Genomic DNA, 23,228 nt, shown 5'->3' on the forward strand with positions numbered 1-23,228 from the left:
ACCGCAGACGTCACATCACCTGACGCATTCTGCTTTATACGAACATGTTATACCCAAGAGGACAAATGTATACGACCTGCTTTTGCCTTCAGAGGTCACGGTTTGGGGACACGCCCACACTGCCATCTGGACAGCTGCAGTGCAGGCGTGTCTGGTTTCAACGCTCCCTTCACCCCATCTCTAACAAGCACGCAGAAGTTAATCCCCTTCCCCCATCTTTTTGTGAGTCTGAGCTTGACGTGTTTTTTAATGAATGATTTTGACGACTCTAGTGCTTTGAGAACTTCAAATTACAATGTCACCTCACTTGTGTTTCTCTCATCTCACCAGTGACTGCTTCATAGGTACATTCTCTTTGCTGGGTACCTTTAACGATTTAGGTATTGTTAAATACCTTAATATAATGACTTAGGTATTGTTAAATACCTAAATATAATGACTTAGGTATTGTTAAATACCTAAATATAATGACATAGGTATTGTTAAATACCTAAATATAATTATTTAGGTATTAAATAAATTTGGTGTTCCGGGTTTATTTCATCTTAGCATTCTGAAAGTAAGAGTCTCAATGACAAGATGTCAAGACTACCCAGATGAATTGTGTAATAACTGTGAAAAAAGTTGTAAAGAGCCCACAAAGAAAATAAAGAATACATGGTATCACTAAATCTGCAGACTTGGCCCCACAACAAATCCACTACTAAGGTGAGTTGATGTGGCGATGGGGTGTGTGGTGCTGGGAGGGATCTGTGCTGTGTGGAAGAAAAGCTTACTTTAACTTAGTTAAATTTCATTCTTTTGAGCTGATCATGACATGTTACAGTGCCTGCTTCTAAGTTGCAGACAGACATCAGGAGATAAATGAAATTTTCTAAGATAATCAGAGTGAGAATGGCTTTTCCCTTCACCATGTGGCAAATAAGGGGCCAGGGGAGAATTCTCATGGTGGAAACCACTTTACATCATAAACAACACAGAGAAACCATTACAGGTAACTGTCACAATGCTCTTTTCCAATTATGCCCAAACCTCAAAAGGTTTATTTCATTCACTAGCTATTTTCAGAAAGACAGGACCAGAGTGATACACAAGTTTATTAACACAGTCTGCATTGTGAACAGTACCTCCTGGAGTTATATGAAATGGAAAACCTGCACGAAGAGCTTCTTCAAAATGCAGATTGAAATGCAAATCCAACTGTTAGAGAAAATACCGCTGTGTAGCCTGATGGCAATTATTTCCCTTCGAATGAGGTTTGCGTGTCAGCAGGAGAGAAAGACTGGGTGAGAGAGGATGTCTGATAAATGACAGGGGAGTGCGCTCTACACCAGCCTAACAGTCTACTTCCACCTAATTTATTAGGCTTCATGAGGTTGTACCTGAAGCACCTCTGTTTTAATCTTAGAAAAGCTGATTTTCAATTTGGCATGGTGTTTGTGATGCGAACTGGTGTGGAGCCTTTGAAGAGCTTCTCTGGGGTGATTCTGACTCCTGAGATGGGAAATCTTGTCTACGGGTGACAGACTGCACGAATTATAATAAAAACAGCAGAACATTGAATAAGAGTATTTTAATTGCGCAGCACAAGTTTTTAAACTGAGAGTACAGGGAAGTACAGTACATCATTCCTTTCTTTCTTCATTCAGTAATGGGCTACCTTTTTCTTGTCTGTACACATTTAACATAAATAACAACGCTTTCTTGTAAGGCGTTCAGCTAACCCAGAGGCAGCATAAAGACCTCATAAACATTTCGGTTTCTATCAGTGAAGAAACTCTAGTAATAACTGCAAGACCACCAGCATATGGAGCAGATGGTAATGATCTCCAGAGCCACTTACGTTTGCAGCAAAACAAAACAAAAAACACAAAGAACTCTGTTATAATTTCTACTGAATTATTAAAACACAAAGAGAAAACACTGATGTTGAGTGTGAGAAATCTTGACAGATGTCAATCTTTGCCCCGTGGACCAGTAACTGATACTCAAAATTTGGTCAACCGTTCATCATTTAACACGTCACAGAAAACAAATGTTACACTCAAATTATTAACTCAAGAACATTTAATAAAGGGACTATTTACAGATTTGTGTTCACAATTAAGAAAACCAACCAGGGACCGTGAAGCCCCCAGAAGCAGTTAACACCCTTACATCTGATGAGCAGGGAGCTGCAGCCATCTGGGTGTCTGTAGGCCAGCAGGAGGGAGGGAGGGCTGACACATACCTCCCTGTGTGAACCTGAGCAGAAACCCTAGGAAGCAGTCGTGCACTCCCTCTGGGCATGCAGAGCAGAAAAAGGAGAATGGGTGTGGAGACGTGCACAGATCCATAACACAGACAGCTTCCATCGTGCAGTTGCTACAAACACAAGTCATCCCGAGCCCCTGTCTCAGACGACACAGTCTGTTCAACTATTTTTAAAGATTCACACTTAAGTGCTATCGTAGTCATACACTTTACTTCTAAATAGATCATAACCTCAAGTATGTTGTCATTACTTTGGTTTTAAGCAGTCCATTACCTTTTTGAAAGATTTTAAAATGAGAAGAAAAACTTTCATATTCACCCACACATTCACCATTTCCAGAGTGTTCTTTTCTTGCTGCCCCCAAACTTCCTTCAATGTTTCCTTAAGGCAGGAACTCTCTCTGATTTTGTTTCTTTGAAGTCTTTTTTGCTTTCACTTTTGAAAGATGTTTTCGACAGGCAACCGAACTCCAGGTTGCAGGGGTTTCTTTTTTATCTTTCATAATTTAATGATGTCACTCTGCTGTCTTCTAGTTTGCATAGTTCCTGACCAGAAGTATGTTGTTATTCTTTGTTCTGTGAACGTGTTGTGTCTTTTCCTCCAGGCGTTTTACAATCGTTCTCTTTAACACTGGTTTTCACCAATTTGACGATGATGTTGTCCATTGGTATCTTTATGTTTCTTACGTGTTGGGTTCTTTGAGCTTATTGAATATGTGGAGTTATACTTTTCATCACATGTGGATATTTTTCAGCCATCGTTTATCCAAATCCTTTTTCTCCCTCCTCTCTTTCTGGACCTCCCAGTCCATGTATGTTACACCACAGTAACTAATTCCCTGTTCTCCTTTCCCCCCAGTCTTTTCCTCTCTGTGTGTATCATTCATCTGGATAATTTTTATACTTACTGTTCAAATTCATTGATTGTTTTCCTTTTTCTATGTCTAATATGTTCTTAATTCCATCCAGTTTTTTGTTTTTAATTTACAGATGTTGTTTTCATCCTGAGAAGTTCCATTTGAGCTTTTAAAAATATATCTTCCACTTTATGTTTCGTCAAATTCATGTTTTCCTCTACTTTATACTTACAATAGCTATTTGAACATCCTTGTCTACTAATTCCAATCACTTCAGTCTTTTCTCTTTCTACTGCCTGATTTTCCTCCTGGTTACAAGTCATATGTTCCTGCCCCTTGGCATGCCAGGTAAGTGTTTGGACGCCAGTCACTGTGGATCCAGAGTAGCTTTTAATCTAGGGTTAGTTACCCTCCCCATCAAGACAATACTGTTCTGGGAACTCTCTTGATGCCCACGTGCTTTCGTGTGGCTGGTGGGAACGCGAACCGTCCCCGCCTGCGCTGAGTTCCAGGGCTTGCCCAGCTCACTGCTCCCCAGTGCCGCTCTCATGGTCTCAGCTTCCTTCCACACATGTGTGAATCAGCACTAAAGCCCACAGACTCAAGGGGGGACTCACTGCGGATTTCTGCAGGCCCTCTCTGGGAAGCTTCTTCCAGAAGCTTTTCCCTGCAAATTCTAGCCACCAGGGCTCCCCAGACGCCAACTCGGCAACTCTCTTCAGTCCAGCAGGACCACATTCATTCCCCTCCCTGACCTGCAGCCTGGACGCTGCCCCCAGGGTCTAGGCTGGGCAGTCGTGGGGCTCTCCTCACCTTGTCCACCTCCTGCCAGGGATCACAAACCTGTGTTTGACATATGTCTATAAACCACTATTTCATAAATGGTACGGTTTCTAGCTGCTTAAGGCAGGAGAGTTTATCTGGTTCTTCCTATAGCACCATAGCAAAAAGCAGAAGTCTTCACACATAAAACACAGCTACCACTTTAAAATGCCTATTTTCTCATAATAATTTATATACAATGAACACATCTTCCTTTTAGAATTATTTTAATAGGATCATGTTTATCAAATTCTTCAAATTATTAGGACTACTTCTCTGCATGAGACCTCTAATATATAATACTCAGTATTTCCTTTGTGCATGTATTCTCTAGTGTACTCTGAGTTACCCTTTCCCGGTGAAATCTTTCACTTACTTGTTATGACAATTGAGTTTTTCTCCTGTTTAGGTCTTCTAAATATTTAATAGGCTGTCACTTTTGACTGAAAGGTCTGTACTTAACACAATACTGAGAAGACTTCCACACTGAGGAGCCATCAATATGTAATAAGTCTTGTTTTCTGGGAGAAGGTTTTCCTATATTGCCTACTTAAAAAAAAGTTCTCTTTCCGAATTCTGTATGGTGAGACAGTCACTGCAGTGACAGGGTTTCTCTCCTGTACGTGTCCTCAGAGTGTGAGGGGCCTGACACCTGATGGCAGACTCCCCATACTCACCGCACTCGCCCCATGTCTACAGCATATGACTTCTCTGATGTATCAGGAGCTGTGCCTTCCTGTGGAAGGCTGTCCCACATTCACTGCATCTATAGCATTTATCTCCTGTATGGATCCTCTGATGCCTCATAAGGTGCGACTTTCTAGTGAAAGATTTCCCACATTCCCCACATTTATAGGGTCTCTCTCCTGTATGAATCCTCTGATGTATAATGAGCTGTGCCTTCTCAAAGAAAGCTTTTGTACAATCACTGCATCCATAGGTCTTCTCTCCTGTATGATTTCTCTGATGCTTAATGAGCTGTACTTTCTGAACAAATGCCTTCCCACACTCACTGCATTCATAGGGTTTCTCCCCTGTATGAATTCTCTGATGCCTAAGAAGCTGTGGCTTCCAGGCAAAAGCTTTCCTACACTCACTACATTCGAAGGGTTTCTCTCCAGTGTGGGTTCTCTGATGGTGAATGAGGCTTGACTTCTCACTGAAGGCTTTCCCACACTCGCTGCACTCATAGGGTTTCTCCCCTGTGTGTGTCCTCTGATGAGATACCAGGCTGGACTTTTGGGTGAAGGCTTTCCCACAGGCACCACATTCGTAAGGTTTCTCTCCGGTGTGAGTTCTCTGATGTGTCAGGAGCTGTGACTTCCCAAAGAAGGTTTTTCCACATTCAACACATCCATAGGGTTTTTCTCCTAAATGAGCTTTCTGATGTCTAATTAGCTCTGACTTCTTAAAGAAGGCTTCTTCACAGTTCCTGCACTGATAGTTCTTCTCTCCTGTGTGAGTCATTTGATGTTTGACAAGTTGTGGTTTTCTGATGAAGGCTTCACCACATTCACTGCATTCATAGGGCTTCTCTCCTGTGTGGATCCTCTGATGCCTAATGAGGAGTGAGTTCCTGCTGAAGGCTTTTTTACACTCACTACATGCATACGGTTTCTTCCCTGTATGAACTCTCTGATGAGTAATAAGCTGTGACTTCCAAAAGAAGGCTTTTCCGCAATCATTACATTTGTAGGGCTTCTCCCCTGTGTGTGTCCTCTGATGAGTAATGAGCCTTATTTTCTGGGAGAAGGCCTTCCCACAGTCACTGCAGCCATAGGGCTTCTCTACTGTGTGGGTTCTCTGATGTCTTTGAAGCTGTGACTTCCTGCTAAAGGACTTCCCACAGTCACTGCAGCCATAGGGCTTCTCTCCCGTATGAGTTCTCTGATGTAAAACGAGCAGTGACTTCCTGCTGAAAGCTTTTTGACATTCACCACACCCGTATGGCTTTTCTCCTGAATGAGTCCTTTGATGAATAGTGAGTAATGACTTCTGGGAGAAGGCTTTTCCACAGTCACGGCATCCGTAGGGCTTCTCTCCTGTATGAGTTCTCTGATGTATAATGAGCTGTGACTTTTTGTTAAAAACCTTACCACATTCCATGCATAAACAGACTCCTGTATGTGCTATTTGGTTTGTAATGAGCCCTGGCTCTTTACTGCTGACTTTTCTACATTTACTGCAATCAGAGTATTTTATTCCACCACAGGTTTTGTCAGGCTTGATACAGAATAATAATTTCTTATTAATCTCATCAAGTTTTTTTCTTTCACAGTTACTTTTTGGAATAAGAAAATCAAAAGGATGTTTCAAACTTTTTTCACCTGTGCCACATTTATGGGATCTCATTCCTAAATGATCAAAGTTAATGCCTGAATGAAACATTTTCCCAAAGACGTCATATTCATGGCCTCTCTCCATACTTTTAAGCTTGTCTTGATTATCCTGGTGCCACATTTTGAGATTATTATCTAGCCAGACTTCTTCTAAAAAGGAAAAAATGAACCATACTGTGTAAATTTCCCCAATGATTATGCTTATTGAATAAGTCTTCTGAAATGGAGCCTAATATCCCAGTCCATCAAAAAAAAAAAAATCTCCCAAATACAATGTCTACTTATTAGGCATTGAAAATTTTAATAGAAATGAAAACAGATTTTGAAATTACAAATGTTTATAAACACAACTTTCAAATAAGGGAAGATGAAATATACTCAAGTGATCATGATGAGGTAAAAGAGACAAGCAATTTCTGATCAAATACTGGGGTGGTTAACGCACTCATTCCACAATAACCTACTGATTATCTACTGTGTGCCCAGACGCTGTGAGTAGCAGAAATCAGGGAGGAAGGCAGGTAAGTACCCCATCAGAGAAGGCTGAGAATCACAGTACACAGAAGAGCAAGATTAGTACACAGTGCTGAACGTCAGACAGGAAGAAACACTGAATATGATGTACAGCAAATGCAGGATATCAACTTCACGTCTGAAAGGTGAGGTACGTTAGTTTGCTGTACTATTGGTACATTAAAAAAACATTCTCATTCAAGATCCTCACCCTAATCACTGATATCAGTAATTTCACCATCATGAGAGTTACTTTTTGGAATTATCCGAGAGTTCTCCAGAGCTCAGCATCAACACTTGTATTTAGGTTTTTGACATTTTAGTTGAATCGATCATCTATATATTGCATCTGTGTATGATGGAAATTATTCTAAACCACAAGTATTCTTTGCATAACATTAGGACAGATTTTTTTTTTTACCCTGTAAGTACAATTATTTGTGATCTCCACAATATGACCATTTATTGAATATTTTAAAACGATCTTTTAAAGGTTTGTTTAGTTCACTATATTCTTTACTAGGAATTGTGAGGTAATACTCCCAAGATGAAAGATATGGCAAGATCTCAGATATAAAGTTATCACTCCTTTTCTGCAGGATAATTTTTTTGGGGGGGGAAAAAGCCATATCTAACTCTCAGACATACCAGAATTTCAGAGGAAGAACCAACTAGAGCCCGATACGGAGGAGAACAAAGGATTCAACGTTCCAAGCTTCAGTGAGTGTGGATGATAATGCTATTCATGGGTATTTTAAAGACTAGAGAGAGAAGTTAGGGGGTTAAAAGCAAAGTCGTCTGTAGACACAGAAGTGTGAGATCCACCTGAATAGTTTATAAAAAATTGTTTTAGGAAATGTTAAAGAAAAATTACAAATTTTAATTCAAATCAAATCAGGAAATAAGACTAAGATATATATCCAAACTAATAAGTTAAATGATATAAAACAATATTGAAGTTAAACTGTACCAAAAAATCTTTAAGAAATTTTAAAAAAGTCTTGTCACTTTGGCAAACACCTGGACTGGGTTTCTCTGGTGCCACCTCAGGCGCAGGTACACGTGTGTTTCCCCGTCTCTGTTTCCATTACACTCCGGTCCTTTCTGCCTTCATTTCACCCTATTTTCAATTGATATTCCCACTTCTAGGCTTGCTCCCTCCCAACTCTAGTCTCCACACAGCAACACGTAATATTTAGAAAATGTACTCAGGCCTTTTAACCCTTTGCTTAGAAACCTTTGATAAACCCAGACGTTTATCACGGCTTCCGCACCCCTGCGTGCCGGCTCCTTCCAGCCCCCCACTCCCTCTCACAACACTGGGCTCCTCCCCGTCCCACTGACTCCAAAGGCCTTTTCCTGCTGTAGGCCCTTTGCATGTGCTCTCCCTGCCCAGCTTCCAGCATGCCTGGCTCACATAATTTTAAGGGCACACTAACAAACACCCTGTTTATTCCCTTCACAGCATTTATCAAATAGGTAATCACCTTGCTTCTGTCTCTCGCACTAGAATGTAAACCCTGAGGGCAGGGAACAGGTTTGTGTTTTTCACTGAGGTACCCCCACTACATAGCGCATAACTAGCCCTCAATACATGTAGGATAAATACTCTTCACTTGTCATTAAACGTCTAAAGCAATTCCTTTCTATATAGTTAATCTTGACAATTAACTTTGCATTTTGACACAAATGCTTCATGTTCAAACACTGAATTAATTTTATATTTTCTTCTAAATTAAAATTCTCTGGTCCTGCAAGGTTATTTCATGACTCATATTTTATCTCAACTCCTCTCATTCTACAAAATAGCAGTGGTTCTAAATTAACGGGGGAACATAAAGTCTATCTTGACAGCTTTTCTAAACTACACATACCCAGTCCTAATAATCCATGTGAATGGTGCCTAGACATCTGTAATTTGAAATATTTCCTAAGGTAAGCTGAAACACTTACTTAGACGAAAACCTTTGTACTAAAGAAATATTTGATAAATAAGAAAGTTCCTGCCTTACCTGGCCTCACCACAACCAATTAATGAAGTATTTAGTAATTACACAGCATAAATTCCATAGAGAACAGAGAAGAGTAAGTTACTCACCATCTTTCTATGTGGGAAAAAACCTGAAGACCTAATTGGTTAAGGAATTACAGATAATATGTGATCACACCCGGGTTCCTACAATACTGCTCAGTGGGTAGAGATTTCAGAAAAGGCTGGGAGTCAGGGAACACTCCCTGGAGGTGGAAAAAGAGCTTAAAGTGAAGAGGGGGAGGGTGTCTAAATGGGAAAGGGTAGGACAACCAAAGGCCCACATGCAGAGAAACAAATGTGAAAGACACGAGGAAAGAACTACTTTGAGTGGCGTCAACCAGGACCTCTGGGCACAGGAAAAACTGCAGAGATAAGATGCTGCCACACTGTGAGGGTCTTCAACACAAATGGCATTAAAGTACCACAGAGCAGGTCTTAAACCCAGCAGACTATTTGAAGGGAAAAATGAGAAGCTTTAGAAGCTGAATACCAAAGGCACCAGAAAGAAGCCCTGGACACTGACCCTGAAGTTCTTATCTGCAGGGAGGCCGGAAGAGTGCTTAAGGCGTTAGACTTTTCTCCTGTATCCATGAACTCACCTTCTAATCCATGTGGGTTTGAAATAGAAATCTGACCAATTAGGGAGAGAAAAGAAAAATAATAAAGGGAACTCAAAGGTAATAAGTGTCACCTCAAACAGGAAAAAACTATGAACTCTTAAAGAGGAGGAAGGAAGCCCACCTGTACAGGTGGGACTGGGGAAGCTAGCAGAAGGGGCGTATCCACGAAGGCAGGTCCTAAATGACTGTGCTGCCGGCTATGGAAGACGGGGCATACTTCATCACCAGCTCCACCAAAGGGGACGCATCCTGATGTGGAGACCAGGACGGAGAGCACATGAAAAGTCAGGAAGGACTCGTGTCACTAGTCCTGAGTCAACCCTAAGGACGGAGGAACTTTAAACACGGTTTTACAGATAACATTTCAAAAGTACCAACCTGTCATCAAAACCCGAGACCTAACTTTCACTATCTGCCATATACCTGATTATTTCTCACCTGGAAAGTTCTGACTTAGGATTTCTTCACCTAATATCCATGGCTCTTCTTGCTCCAGTTTGAAAATCGCCTCAGGTTTGATCATTTGATAACCTGTCAATTGGAAACACAGAGAGTCCCAACTGCTTGGGTTGAGGGACCCTTAAATATAAAGAAGATTTCACTACAGAGACTAAAAAACAAAACAAGCAAATAAAAGCCTTTCAATTGGGTGTAGAAATCAAAAAATCTTTTGACATCTGAAACTTAAACCCCAAATCCATAACATCTTAGGGGTCCCACAGTTGCTGGGTGCGCCCTGTGTCACACAAGAATGTTCTTACCCAAGAAAACTAGATTGCTATAGTTCTCCAACATCACATCCCTGTGCAGGGTCTTCTGAGTAGGATTGAGCAGCTGCCACTCCTCCAACGTGAAGTCCACAGCCACATCCTCAAATGATATCTAAAAAAGCATAATCCCTGTTAAATCGGAAGTCATTCTCTTTGTTGAATACAGGCTTTCTTCTCTACAGTGACAGGCGGCCTCCGAGATGGCCCCATGATCTCCAACTCCTGGGATTCATGCTTTCGTTTAATCCCCACCATCCTGACTGTGGGCTGGACTTACTGACTCACTTCCACCGAATGGAACAGGGTAGAAGTGCTGGATCAGGTGTAAGAGAATGTGACTTCCACGTTGGGAACCCTCTCCTGCTCTCCCTGGGCCACATGGCGAGGCAGCCCTGTGCACAAGCCCACGTGGCAAAGACCCGAGGCCTGCCAACACCCACGTGAGGGAGCTTGGAGCAGGTCACCTCCCTACCGCCCGTGAGATGACCACAGCCCTTCTCAACATCCTGATGACAGGGTCGCGTGAGACCCTCCACCAGAATCAAATGGGTGAGCAGCTGTCAGACTCCTAACTCACAGAAACTGAGATACATGTTTGTGTTCTCAGCCACTGAAGTTTGGGGTAATTTGTTACATAGCAATGGATAAGTAATATAATATCCTAGTCACGCATTATACTTTGAGAGGAAAACAAAAATGTTATTAAAATATTCATCATTATGAATTCATTCACCTAGCCACCCATCTACCCATAGAATAAGAAGTTGGAATATGCTGTCTCTAAATAAGCAGTGTTTCTCAAAGAAGGTGCCACTGGTATCTGGGCAAAGGACAGGACGCCATAGAGACCAATACCGTCCCAGGCTGGGCCCACGTTACGTGTGCTGCCGTGTCATCAGAAGGTGCCGAAACAGCGTGGAAAGCTGTCCTGCCTTCCAGACGCTGGACAAGGCCCAAAACACTGCTCAGGGACAGGCTCCCGTGCCAGCGGGCCAGGACTCTGTCAACACGCGGATCTCACTGGTCCTCTGGTCCCAACCAGAGGGTTTCACTGGACCCTGACACTTTCTTGGGATCTGGTCTGGCCATCCTCATGGGCTCCCCAGGCACGGGTCACACTCTCCAGGCCCTACCTGACCACATTTACTTCCTGTTCGAATTCACTGCATCTGATAACAGCCCCATAGCTGCAGAGGGGCTGAGTGAGCGTTTTAATGGACAGTTCTAGGACAGGCTTAAGGGGCTGACAGGGGGGCTCACGGTGACCCCTGCCTGGAGCACAGAGCTCAGAAGGGAGCGGCCCTTCTCACCACGCCGGGGCTCAGACACGCTGTCCCCAGTCACAGCCCCCCTCTCACAGTCACTGACTGTCATGCCCTGCGGGAGACCCCGCAGGAGCTGCCACCCCTACGACCCCGTCCCGAAGACTCAGTGAGTGCCAGATCCCGTACAACCACTTTCAAATCTTTTAAAAACTCAGGAGTTTCTGGAACCAATTCTTAAACACGCTCTGTCTCTCTGGTTAAATTATGTAAAAATATCTGTCCCTCTGTATAGGGACAAAGTGTCTTTCCAGACAAAGGGTCTGGATGAAAACAGAGATGATTTCTTTTAAAGTTTTGATTACTAAATGGGACACACTGATGATGACCAGAGAGAAAAGAATATAAAGCCCAGCACCAGGGGAGGCACAGGGGAGGGAGAAAGATATTAACGACCTTTGTGTTTTAGACCTGCTCCTGAAAGCTTTCCTTCCTCCTGGAAAAAAAAACAAGAAACAAAAGAAAATGACTCCCTGTGCTTCTCTCCACGCCCGTGACCGCTCTGGGTGTAGACTGACGCCTTCCTGCTCGACGGGGCTGCCGGCCAGCGGCACAGGGCGCCTCGGCCCCCGTGCTTCCCACGCAACAGCCCCGATGCTGTCTGCACCCCGTGAGGTGGCAGGGCCTGGACAAACAAAATGGCCTGGAACTCAGCGCCACAGGCAGCCCCTCGGAAACCAAGGACTGAAGTAAATTATTCAGACTGGGCAACGGAAAGCCACGCTGGGGCCCCGTTAGCCTAACTGCCTGATGAAAGCATGTGCTGCTTGGAGGCCCTGGGATTGTGCTCCTGGTGTGCACACCCAGCCGTGTGACCCCGCTGTCTCAGCCCTGGCAGGCGTTCAGGCCAGCCTCCGCCTGCTGCCAGAGCTGTGCTATGCGAACCAACTGCCTTGTGCCAGGTCACAAAGGTTCACACGGCCACTTGAGAAGCCTCCTGATGGGCTGACACATGCCTTCCTGATTGGGAAACGGCTGAGACCACATGCAGGCTGGGAGGCTGCCCTGGATGAACTCCCTGGTTCCTGTCTCGGCCCCTCTAGGTCCGACCTGCTCAGGTCCATGATGGGGTTGCCTGTTTCTCACTCAGGTCCTGAAAAATCAAGCAGGTGGGCTGAGGAGTCTGGCTCCTGGTTAAAAACCTACGTGTGAATCCTCAGATCCAAACACAGGCAGGCCCAGAGGGCTACCCCGCAGGCCTCCTGGGGGACACTGCCCCCACCCCTGCCCCCAGACCTGGAGCGCAGCCTGCGTGCCATGGCCTCCAAGGGGCCGGTGAGGATCTCGGGTGCCCTGCGTCTCTGCCTGAGGCCTTTTTTTTTTTTTTTTTTTAACATCTTTATTGGAGTATAATTGCTTTCCAATGGTGTGTTAGTTTCTGCTTTATAACAAAGTGAATCAGTTATACATATACATATGTTCCCATATCTCTTCCCTCTTGCATCTCCCTCCCTCCAACCCTCCCTATCCCACCACTCTAGGTGGTCACAAAGCACAGAGCTGACCTCCCTGTGCTATGCGGCTGCTTCCCACTAGCTATCTATTTTACGTTTGGTAGTGTATATATGTCCATGCCACTCTCTCACCTTGTCACAGCTTACCCTTCCCCCTCCCCATATCCTCAAGTCCATTCTCTAGTAGGTCTGTGTCTTTATTCCCGCCTTGCCACTAGGTTCTTCATGACCTTTTTTTTTTTTTTCCCCTTAGATTCCATATATACGTGTTAGCATACTGTATTTGTTTTTCTCTTTCTGACTTACTTCACTCTGTATGACAGACTCTAACTCCATCCACCTCACTACAAATAACTCAATTTCGTTTCTTTTTATGGCTGAGTAATATTCCATTGTATATATGTGCCACATCTTCTTTATCCATTCATCTGATGATGGACACTTAGGTTGCTTCCATGTCCTGGTTATTGTAAATAGAGCTGCAATGAACATTTTGGTACATGACTCTTTTTGAATTATGGTTTTCTCAGGGTATATGCCCAGTAGTGGGATTGCTGAATCATATGGTAGTTCTATTTTTAGTTTTTTAAGGAACCTCCATACTGTTCTCCATAATGGCTGTATCAATTTACATTCCCACCAACAGTGCAAGAGTGTTCCCTTTTCTCCACACCCTTTCCAGCATTTATTGTTTCTAGATTTTTTGATGATGGCCATTCTGACCGGTGTGAGATGATATCTCATTGTAGTTTTGATTTGCATTTCTCTAATGATTAATGATGTTATTCTTTCATGTGTTTGTTGGCAATCTGTATATCTTCTTTGGAGAAATGTCTATTTAGGTCTTCTGCCCATTTTTGGATTGGGTTGTTTGTTTTTTTGTTATTGAGCTGCATGAGCTGCTTGTAAATTTTGGAGATTAATCCTCTGTCAGTTGCTTCATTTGCAAATATTTTCTCCCATTATGAGGGTTGTCTTTTGGTCTTGTTTATGGTTTCCTTTGCTGTGCAAAAGCTTTTAAGTTTCATTAGGTCCCATTTGTTTATTTTTGTTTTTATTTCCATTTATCTAGGAGCTGGGTCAAAAAGGATCTTGCTGTGATTTATGTCATAGAGTGTTCTGCCTATGTTTTCCTCTAAGAGTTTGATAGTGTCTGGCATTACATTTAGGTCTTTAATCCATTTTGAGTTTATTTTTGTGTATGGTGTTAAAGAGTGTTCTAATTTCATACTTTTACATGTACCTGTCCAGTTTTCCCAGCACCACTTATTGAAGAGGCTGTCTTTTCTCCACTGTATATGCTTGCCTCCTTTATCAAAGATAAGGTGACCATATGTGCGTGGGTTTATCTCTGGGCTTTCTATCCTGTTCCATTGACCTATGTTTCTGTTTTTGTGCCAGTACCATACTTGCCTGAGGCCTTTGGCAGAAGCCTTTCTCAGGTGCCTCTCTAAGACCCCCTTGTGGGAGGGGGAACCTGAAGACACTGTCCGCACTCTGACCCGGTACCCTGTACTTTCCACTCCCTCCTCCTCTTCCCCTCCTCCTGGCCCCCAAGTCCATAAATCTGCCGGAGCCTTTTGTTCGGGGCTCCCTGGGCAGCGAACACACCTGACACGTGGCCAGGGCGCTGTTCACTCCTCAGGAAAAGGAAATGGGGAGTTGGCGCCTTTTGCGGCATCCGGCTCTCGCTCGTGCCATCACTCTCGGCTACTGTCACCCTGGCTGCTGTCACCAGCTACTCTGACACCTGGCAGCTCGGCCCTCTCAGCTCTGCTGAGCTCCTGGCACAGAACACAGCAGCAAAGGGGAAAAGCTACAGTGCTATGCGCTGCTTTAAACAACAGGATTTTTAAAACAAAGAAAGGAACAGAGGGAGGAAAAGAGGGAGGAGGTCAGCTAGGTGGATGGGAATTGTTTTGAAAGGTGAAGAGAGGGATTCCCCTCGTGGCAGAGTGGCTAAGAATCCGCCCGCCAATGCAGGGGACACGGGTTTGAGCCCTGGTCTGGGAAGATCCTACACGCCATGGAGCAGCTAAGTTCGTACACCACAACTACTGAGCCTGTGCTCTAGAGCCCACGAGTCGCACCTACCGAGCCCGTGTGCCACAACTATTGAAGCCCGCGTGCCTAGAGCCCATGCTCCGCAACAAGAGAAGCCACTGCAATGAGAAGCCCGCGCACCGCAACGAAGAGTAGCCCCCGCTCACTGCAACTAGAGAAAGCCTGCGTGCAGCAACGAACACCCAATGCAGCCAAAAGATTAATTAATTAATTAAAGAAAAAAAAAGAAGAAAGGTGAAGGGATACCGCAGTCGTTTCTTGAGTCAATAAAGTCGGGGTGGGCTTCCCTGGTGGCACAGTGGTTGAGAATCTGCCTGCCAATGCAGGGGACACGGGTTCGAGCCCTGGCCTGGGAGGATCCCACATGCCGCGGAGCAACTGGGCCCGTGAGCCACAATTACTGAGACTGCGCGTCTGGAGCCTGTGCTCCGCAACAAGAGAGGCTGCGATAGTGAGAGGTCTGCACACCGCGATGAAGAGTGGCCCCCGCTTGCCACAACTAGAGAAAGCCCTCGCACAGAAAGGAAGACCTAACACGCCATAAATAAATAAATAAATTTAAAAAAATAAAAAATAAAGTCGGGGTGGTAGGGGGAGTGATGAATTAGGAGGTTGGGACTAGCAGATGTAAACTGTTATATATAGAATGGATAAACAACAAGGCCCTACTGTAGAGCACAGGGAACTATATCTAATCTCCTGGGATAAACCGTAATGGAAAAGAATATGAAAGACAATGTGTGTGTGTATATATATATATATATATATATATATATATATATATAACTGAACCACTTTGCTGTACAGCAGAAACTAACACAACATTGTAAATCAACTATACATCAAAAAAAAAAAAAAAAAAAAAAAAGGTCAGGAAAAGGAACTGAAGGCAGATACCCTCCCGTGCAGCTTTTGCCAGCAGAAGCAAAAACAGTTCTACTTAAAATGTATCGAAATTCCAACTGAGAAAATATATATGGGGCCATCTGAAGGTTTTGTAACAACCAGTTGTGCCCGATGATTCAGGTTTCTTCCCTAAACCCAGAGCTCAGGTGGCACGTGGACCCAGGCCTGCTGCCCGTTGCTGTGCTCCTTACACCCGCGCCCACCTAGGACCGGCGAAGAACAGCCACAGAAATGTGTTCATCCGTTACAGGATGTCACCTGCCACGTCATCTACATCAACAGCTAGCAAAACGCTTTCTTTACAGGTAACCATCAGGAGATGTTTGCTTCCACCGAGCAAATGGTCTGCTTTTTGACAGAGGAAACCACGCAACTCTTCCTGTTTCTCTTTCTGTGGCGGCTTCTGGGAACATCTGAGGAAGCTTGCGGCTCAACTCCAACAGTGCAGGGCCTTAATTGTCTTACGTCTATGCCCCATCTTCAAGACTTTTGTACGATTCTATGATCCACCTTGTACTTCTTTTGACATCTTCCTTCCCAAGGTTATATTTTCTCCGGTTATAAGTTAAATGTATTTAGACCTTTCCTGTTAGTTGTAGAGACGCCTGTGAGCCTCATCACACCCACAGATAAAACTGCTAGAGGACAAATAACTCACCTGTGACTTGATCATTCTCCCCCGTTCCTGGGAAATCTGCTCTGCTCTGTCCTGATGCTCTGGAAAAAGGCCTCTGGTCAAAGGTCTGTGGACTGGGAATGCACCCCAAGTCCTGAGGCCTCTTCTTTCACATGAGTTTTCGTGCTCCTGAGAGCCATGGCCTGGAGGTGCAGTGGGAATTTTATTTTAGATGATGTAATTCATTTGGGGACCTCAATCTTGGTTCTCTATAGCTGGGAACTCAGACAAGCTATTTGCTAGCACTAAGAAACAAGATAGAAAGTGAGCTACTGGCATGTGTCAGCCGAGCCAACCGCAGCCAGGCCAGGCCTGCACCACACCCTGGGCTCTGCAGCCTGGCTCCCACCTGGGAATGCCCGACGGGAGCCACCTGCCTCGCTGGTTCAACCAAAGACCCCAGGGGAGCCCCACCACCTCAAAGCACTCTGCAGAGACGGCAACAAAGTCTGGAAATACAGTCTTGGCTCACTCACCCTGCAGCACCTATTCCCAGGGGCACTTAGATGAAACCACTGGCACAGGTACTACAGAATAAAACGCCACTCACTTCTAGGCAGGACAGGGAACGGGAAATGGCCTGGGGTGCTGGCTCTCTACTCCAAAATCAGCCCTGGAGCAAAAGGAAAGCATAGATCAGAGGAACTAAAAAAAATGGCCAGAAGAAGAGAGACCCCGGGGGAGACGGAGGCCGCGGTGAAGCTGATGCTCAGCTGTGGGTTTCCGGCTGAGCCGGCCCCGCTACAGCCCAGAGCAGACGCAGCGAGAAGAGAGGCCTAAGGAAATCTTTTCCGTTATTTCTTTCTCAGCTCACATTGGCACAAATACTGCCTTCCCTTCCCTCGGAAATCAGCAGAACAGCCTAGGCCACCGTAGAAGGCAGATCAAAATCCCTGCTGAGTTTAGGAATCACAGAAACGGCAAGGGCCCAGCTGCCTTCAGGCACTTACTTGTCTCCCACCGCCCCGTGGACCCCAAGGAAACTGCTCCACACCTGCTTCTTCCTAAGGGTCTCTGCTCCCTGATCGGAAGAGCTGCTCAGACAAGTGGTGGGCACGGGGCTATCCAGTGGCTCTAAGGTCCACACTGCTGGCCCTGGGGTGCCTTCCCTCCCCTTTGCTTCGAAGGCCTGGCCTCAGCCCTTCCCTAATGCAATTATCAGAGCAGGAGAGCAGATAACACCTCTAGGGGGATACAGCTCAGAGCCTGTGAGGGCAAATACAAATTAAAAAGAAAAAGACTCCCCAGAACCTTATTCAAAGACTATTTACTGTAGAAAATCTGTAATTACAAAATCTTTCTCTGCCCCTTTGGGATGTATGTAAATCTTTCCTAAAACTAAGTTTAACAACTCAAGAATGCCTTTCTTAAGGACCTGGGAGCCGTCTCTGAATCACCCAGGAAGGGACACCTCTCTCTCCGGGTCTCTGCAAGGACAGGAGCCTAACCAGCCTGACTTTGGCACCCGGCTCCAAACTGTAAAGTTACCCCCATCATAAAGGTAGGACAAGTGTATTTTTCCTTTGCATGAAGGCAAGCAGCTAACACAGTAGCCACCCCAACTACCGGGCAAGTTTAGGATGGACTACATGTGACAAATGATCACTTACCTTGAGACCGTGTGTATAACGGGTTGTACCTGCCCGGCTACAGAAAAGGGCATGATCTCTTCCTGTCTCTCGCAATGTCTTTAGCAGACTGCCTGAGGTGGGCATCAAATTCTGGTTCAATTTTTATTCAATAATAAAACCATTCTAAGGGACTTCCCTGGTGGTCCAGTGGTTAAGACTCCATGCTTTCACTGCAGGGGGCACGGGTTCGATCCCTGGTCAGGGAACTAAGAACCTGCATGCCACGCGTGCAGCCAAAAAAATTTTTTTTAATTAAAAAAAAAAATTTAAAAACAACAACCACCTATTCTTTCTCTTCTACTTTTGTGGAGAAGTCTTCTGGATTGGCAGAGACTGGTTGAAATTATTTCCCCAATGAGCCAAATAACCAAACAAACGAGTACAACCACTACTTTAAAAACTTTTTAAAAGATCACAAACTGTATTACAGAGATCATCTGAGGCAGAATTATCAGAACAGATGGACCAAGAGTTAAGATCAGCACAATCACAAAAAACACGACGTCTTCATGCACACAAATACTTACACTTTCAATTTCTCCACCACTCACGAACCAGGTCACTTACACCGGCCGGATACTGGATCAGGGCCAAGGACTCCACGGGCTCACAGCTGGGTCACACAGGGATGTGGCCTCCTTCGTGAGGGTACACCTGAAAGGAAATATCCAAAAATTCAGTTGCCGGTAAGCCTGGGGGCACGAGGGACAAACTCCACCTCCCCCCCGAGATCCGTCCAGCGCCGCGGTCCACACCTGCGGCCCCTCGTGCTCCCGGCTTGGTCCCACAGGCTGACAGGCTGAGAGGAGGACCGACATGGTGGATGGTCAGCGGGCACCTTTCCGCAAAGTAAGCTGAGCAAGGAGAGAACATAATAGCTACAGGAGATCTAGAGCAGGAGCCCCCTGTTCTAACAAAGAATGCGGGGAGAGGAGGGCGGTGTCCTCAGGGTCCCAGCGGAACAGAGATGGGCGGACTCGCCCTCCACAAATGAGGGAAGAAAGTTATGCCTTGGCGTTAGCAGACTGCCAGGTTTTGCCCCCGGGCAGCTAACAAGAGTGGAGAGAACCCTGGCCCCTTTGAGGCCCCTCCTGCCCGCCCCTAGAGCTGGGCTGAGGGCTGGAATCAGACCACCCGCTCGGGAGCCCCACACCCTCGGTCAGCAAGGGAAAGAGGAAAGGAAACCCAGGAATGCTGCTCAACGCCAGCCGGACAACGGACCAGCTCCTGGCACCGTCTCTCGAGGGCCTTAAACGTTTCCCTCTTTGTCCTTTAGCGAATCGAGGGAGGACACAGGCCAGGGAGGGAGGGCAGGTCCCAATGTTACCCAGGTGCTGAGGATCCTGTGGAGAGTCAAGACATCTCCATCTAGACGGACAGACTGGATTTTGAAATTTGACCTGAAACAGTGGCAGAGGGCAGAGCGAGGGCGTCCAGGGCAGGAAGAACTCTACAGCTGGGAACGGAGAAGGATGGCATGGGTTCTGCCCACGCATGGGGGGCAGCAGACACAAAGGTCAGATTCCCTGAGTGAAACCGGACTCTCCCGAGACCAGAGTGAAGAGTGTGGTGCATGAGAACAGGTCTCTCACGAAAAACGTCCTGGGAGAGCAGAGAGCGACACCCAAAGGAGAAGCGCCTCTTCCCGAGACGCGCAGGGAGCTCCCTGGGGCTCCTGGGCACGGGCAGGTCCCGATGGTCTAGAAGGCCCAGTGAAAAGAGAGCCCAGAGTCACTGCTTTCCAAACCTGAGGCCCCCTGAGACACAGGCCCACCTGCCCTGGAAGCTTCTATCTCATCTGGACCCCTTTTGGGTTGATGCACAGGAGACCTTCTGTAGCTTCTCCTCTGGAAAAGGGGACGTGCCAACTGTACTAACACCCCGAACAGTCACCCTGGTTCCTCCCCCAGGACCCCAACATACTCCTGCACTGTGCTGTCACATCCACGTCAGATCCCACTCACACACTAATGCAGACCTAGACACACACTCACAGTCTCATTTACGGGCCAGGAAAGCAGCAATTTGCTGAAGGCCTCTTACTACCAGGCCCTGTTCCGGGCACGTGGGAGAGACCGCTAAACAGGACAGACAGTCCCTGCCCTCTAGGATGGGAAACAGACACATAAGTTAGTAAAATAATTTCAGACTGTGAGAGTGCTCAGAAGAAACTTCAGATGTGCCAGAGTGGGTGGGTGGAGGGCACTCCTTGCAGATGACTTTTAGCCGAGCCCTGAGGAGGAGGGGCCCGGCAAGGGGCATCCGACACAAAGGGCTGGAGCAAGGGGGAGGACTCCTAGCCAGTGGGGTCTCTGAGCACTTTTAAACAAGGAAATATTCAAGTAAAAGGAGCCATCACTGACCAACACAGCCACATACACGCTGGGTGAGAGGGGCCAAAGAACAAAGGACAACACGGTTACTGAACAGAAGTCACAACGTGGGTCTCTCCTGAGCCAACGCAGGACTCACCCAAACCCCAAAACACCACCCTTACAGGCCCCGCAATCACCAACACCCAAAGCCCCTCAAATTCGGTTCCAAAGACCGCCTCAATCACACTGACTGACCCCCTGAGAACCCCCAGCCCCCAGATCACTGGACACACGAGTCTCCAGGCCACACAACCATTGACTCCATAAACCCCATGTGCCCAACGCCCCCCAGGGGGTCTGGGCCGTCAATTACACACACTGTGAGTCCCCATCGCTCCTCTAGCAAGGCCCCCCCATCACCAACCACCAGTGACAAAACCAATCCACAGAAGTGCGTGAATCAATGAACCCCAAAGTCTCTCCTCAGCCAAACCCCGATCAGACACCCACAGAACCCCTGACTCCCAGTCACGGCAGGCTCTCCGTCACTCAGCCCTGCACACCAGCCACAGGCCTCCCTACGGACCACCTGGTTGATTACGACCCCAGAGCCCTCTGACCTCCACAGGCTTCTCAATGCCAAGGCCAAGAAACCCCATCACTGGCTCCTCCAAACCCCACTCAATAACCTCCACAGTCTATCCACTGACTAGACGCTGAGTCAGTGGAACCCCAAGTGCTGAGTCCCAAAGGACCCCCAGAGAACTCCAATCCCTCCCTCTCGCGGTGCCCACCCACTCACCTTCACAGAGCCTGTCACCACCCGCCCCCTGAACCAGGCCTCATCACACGGGGCTGCCAGCCACTCACCTCCAGATACCCACTCTCCAGTCCACGCCGAGCTCACCCACCACTCAGACACCCCCAGAGCTCATCACCCTGCGAGGGCCCCCAGCTCTGCACAAACACCCCCCGCCTCTCCAACGGCGCCAATTACCACCCCCACATCACCCTCACAGCCCCCAACAGGCCACCCGTCAACCTGTGTGCAGACCCCTGCCACTGGCACGCGGCCTCCGACCTGATGCCTCAGCCACAAGATCCCCAAATACGGGCCCAGACCACTCACCAGCACGGGCCGCCCCGGTCACTGCCCTCCACCGAAAAAGCTACCATCGAACTGTCAAGTCAAACCAAACGCAGACGTAGCAAAGAAATGTTTTACTCCGAGGATTTATTCTACGGGGGGAGGGGTGCTGAAAGAGGAAGGACGCTGCGGCCCTAAGAGGCACAGCACCTCTGCAGAGTGTGGAGAAGCTGGATCAAAGGGCAGGGGACCAGACAGCAGACGAGAGGACATCTCACCGGAGCTCGGCCAGTTCTGGGCGCGGTGGCGGGCTGCACGCTGCTCAAGCTTACGGCCCAGAGTTCAGGGAACTGCGGGAAGGAGAGAAGCTGAACCAAAGTTTGGTTTCTAAGCGTTCTAATCAGTGAGAACAAACGGTTCAGCTAATCATTGATGAGGCAAAAGATGAGAGGGGCTGTGTCATATTTACCTATGGCCTTGTCACAGGTAAACAAGGGCATCATGTGGGAAGGGGGTCCTTTGCAGCCAGCTGTTTCCCGGAACCCGAGGTGGGGGGGGATCTTCCCAGGAGCACACGCCTCAGGTACAGTCCAACACTGCAGCAACCAGCGGCCCTTCCTGCCGACGAAATCCGCAGTGCAACCACTCTGGGCCCTCTACGTGCCCCCCACGCGCCCACAGAGCCTCGTCGCTCATCCCTTCGCGCCCAGTCGCCAAGCCAAAGGCACGCAAATCGTGGATGGCTAGAGCCTTAACTGTTGCAGCACACAAACCCTAACCCACATCCCCAGCGCACACGCCGGCCCCGCACAGCCCTCCACTCACTCCCGAGGGGAGCCTCCGGGCTCCCTCACCCCCAGGGCCTGCTGCCTCCAGCCCCCGAGGCTAAGGTCCCCCCAGAGGCCCCTCCCAGAGGCCCCCACCATCCACTTAATTCTCTCCGCACAACCACTCACCCCCCCCTGGCCCCGAATTACTGATTTTCACAGACATTCCACCACCTCGCCCGCCAAGGGTCCCCGGCTTCATCAGCCCCCCCGTCTCCCCGCACAGCCCCTCCTCTCCCACCACCACGGGAGGCCCTGCCCTGCGCCCCAAATCTCCCTCCTGCTTCCCACATCACTGCCGCCCACACCCGCCCCTCCAGACCCCTGTCCCCCAAACGTTTCCCCACCGTCGCGCTCCCTCCCGCCTCCCCGCTGCCCGGCCGCCCCGCGGCCCCCGCGGCCCCTCCCCTCTGCCGCCCCGCGCCCCTCCCCCACAGCGCCCCCCGACCTGGACCGGAATCGGCGCCTGCGCGGCAGGGCCGTCCTCCCGCGCCTTCCCCGCACCCGGCTCCGAGCCGGTTCGTGCGCACGCCGGCGTGGCCCCGAGCCGGTCCGCGCCGTGGTCACCGCGGCCCCGGTCGGACGCGGAGGCCACCGCCAGCCCGCAGCCCCGCCGTCCCGTCTCCGCCCCCCACACCCTTACCCCTCTGGCCCACGGCGCCGAGGCAGACACGGCCCGGCCGCGGAAGTGTCCGCGCAGAACTACATTTCCCGGAGCCCCGTTCGCTTTAGTACTACAT

At 47.6% G+C, this 23,228-nt stretch overlaps 1 protein-coding gene across 14 annotated transcripts; it reads right to left on the reverse strand.

Moving 5' to 3' along the window:
* Nucleotides 1-1,558: 1,558 nt before the first annotated feature.
* Nucleotides 1,559-23,228, reverse strand: ZNF605 (zinc finger protein 605). 14 transcript variants are annotated; one of them, XM_082417660.1, is made up of 9 exons: nt 23,132-23,223; nt 22,131-22,279; nt 19,015-19,113; nt 18,787-18,913; nt 17,179-17,241; nt 16,611-16,669; nt 10,198-10,318; nt 9,875-10,015; nt 1,559-6,421 (listed from the first exon to the last, which is right to left on the reverse strand). In XM_082417660.1, the coding sequence occupies exons 6-9, from the start codon at nt 16,623-16,625 to the stop codon at nt 4,626-4,628; spliced, it is 2,073 nt and encodes a 690-aa protein (XP_082273786.1). In that variant the 5' UTR covers nt 16,626-16,669; nt 17,179-17,241; nt 18,787-18,913; nt 19,015-19,113; nt 22,131-22,279; nt 23,132-23,223; the 3' UTR covers nt 1,559-4,625. The 14 variants fall into 14 exon arrangements, with proteins under 14 accessions (XP_082273786.1, XP_082273776.1, XP_082273785.1 ...); XM_082417650.1 differs by lacking the exon at nt 17,179-17,241 and adding an exon at nt 11,925-11,964 and having other exon boundaries at nt 16,611-16,771; nt 23,132-23,222; XM_082417659.1 differs by having other exon boundaries at nt 16,611-16,771; nt 23,132-23,222.

This window comes from Balaenoptera physalus, assembly GCF_965194825.1.
Source record: "Balaenoptera physalus genome assembly, chromosome: 12".
Lineage (NCBI taxonomy): Eukaryota > Metazoa > Chordata > Mammalia > Artiodactyla > Balaenopteridae > Balaenoptera > Balaenoptera physalus.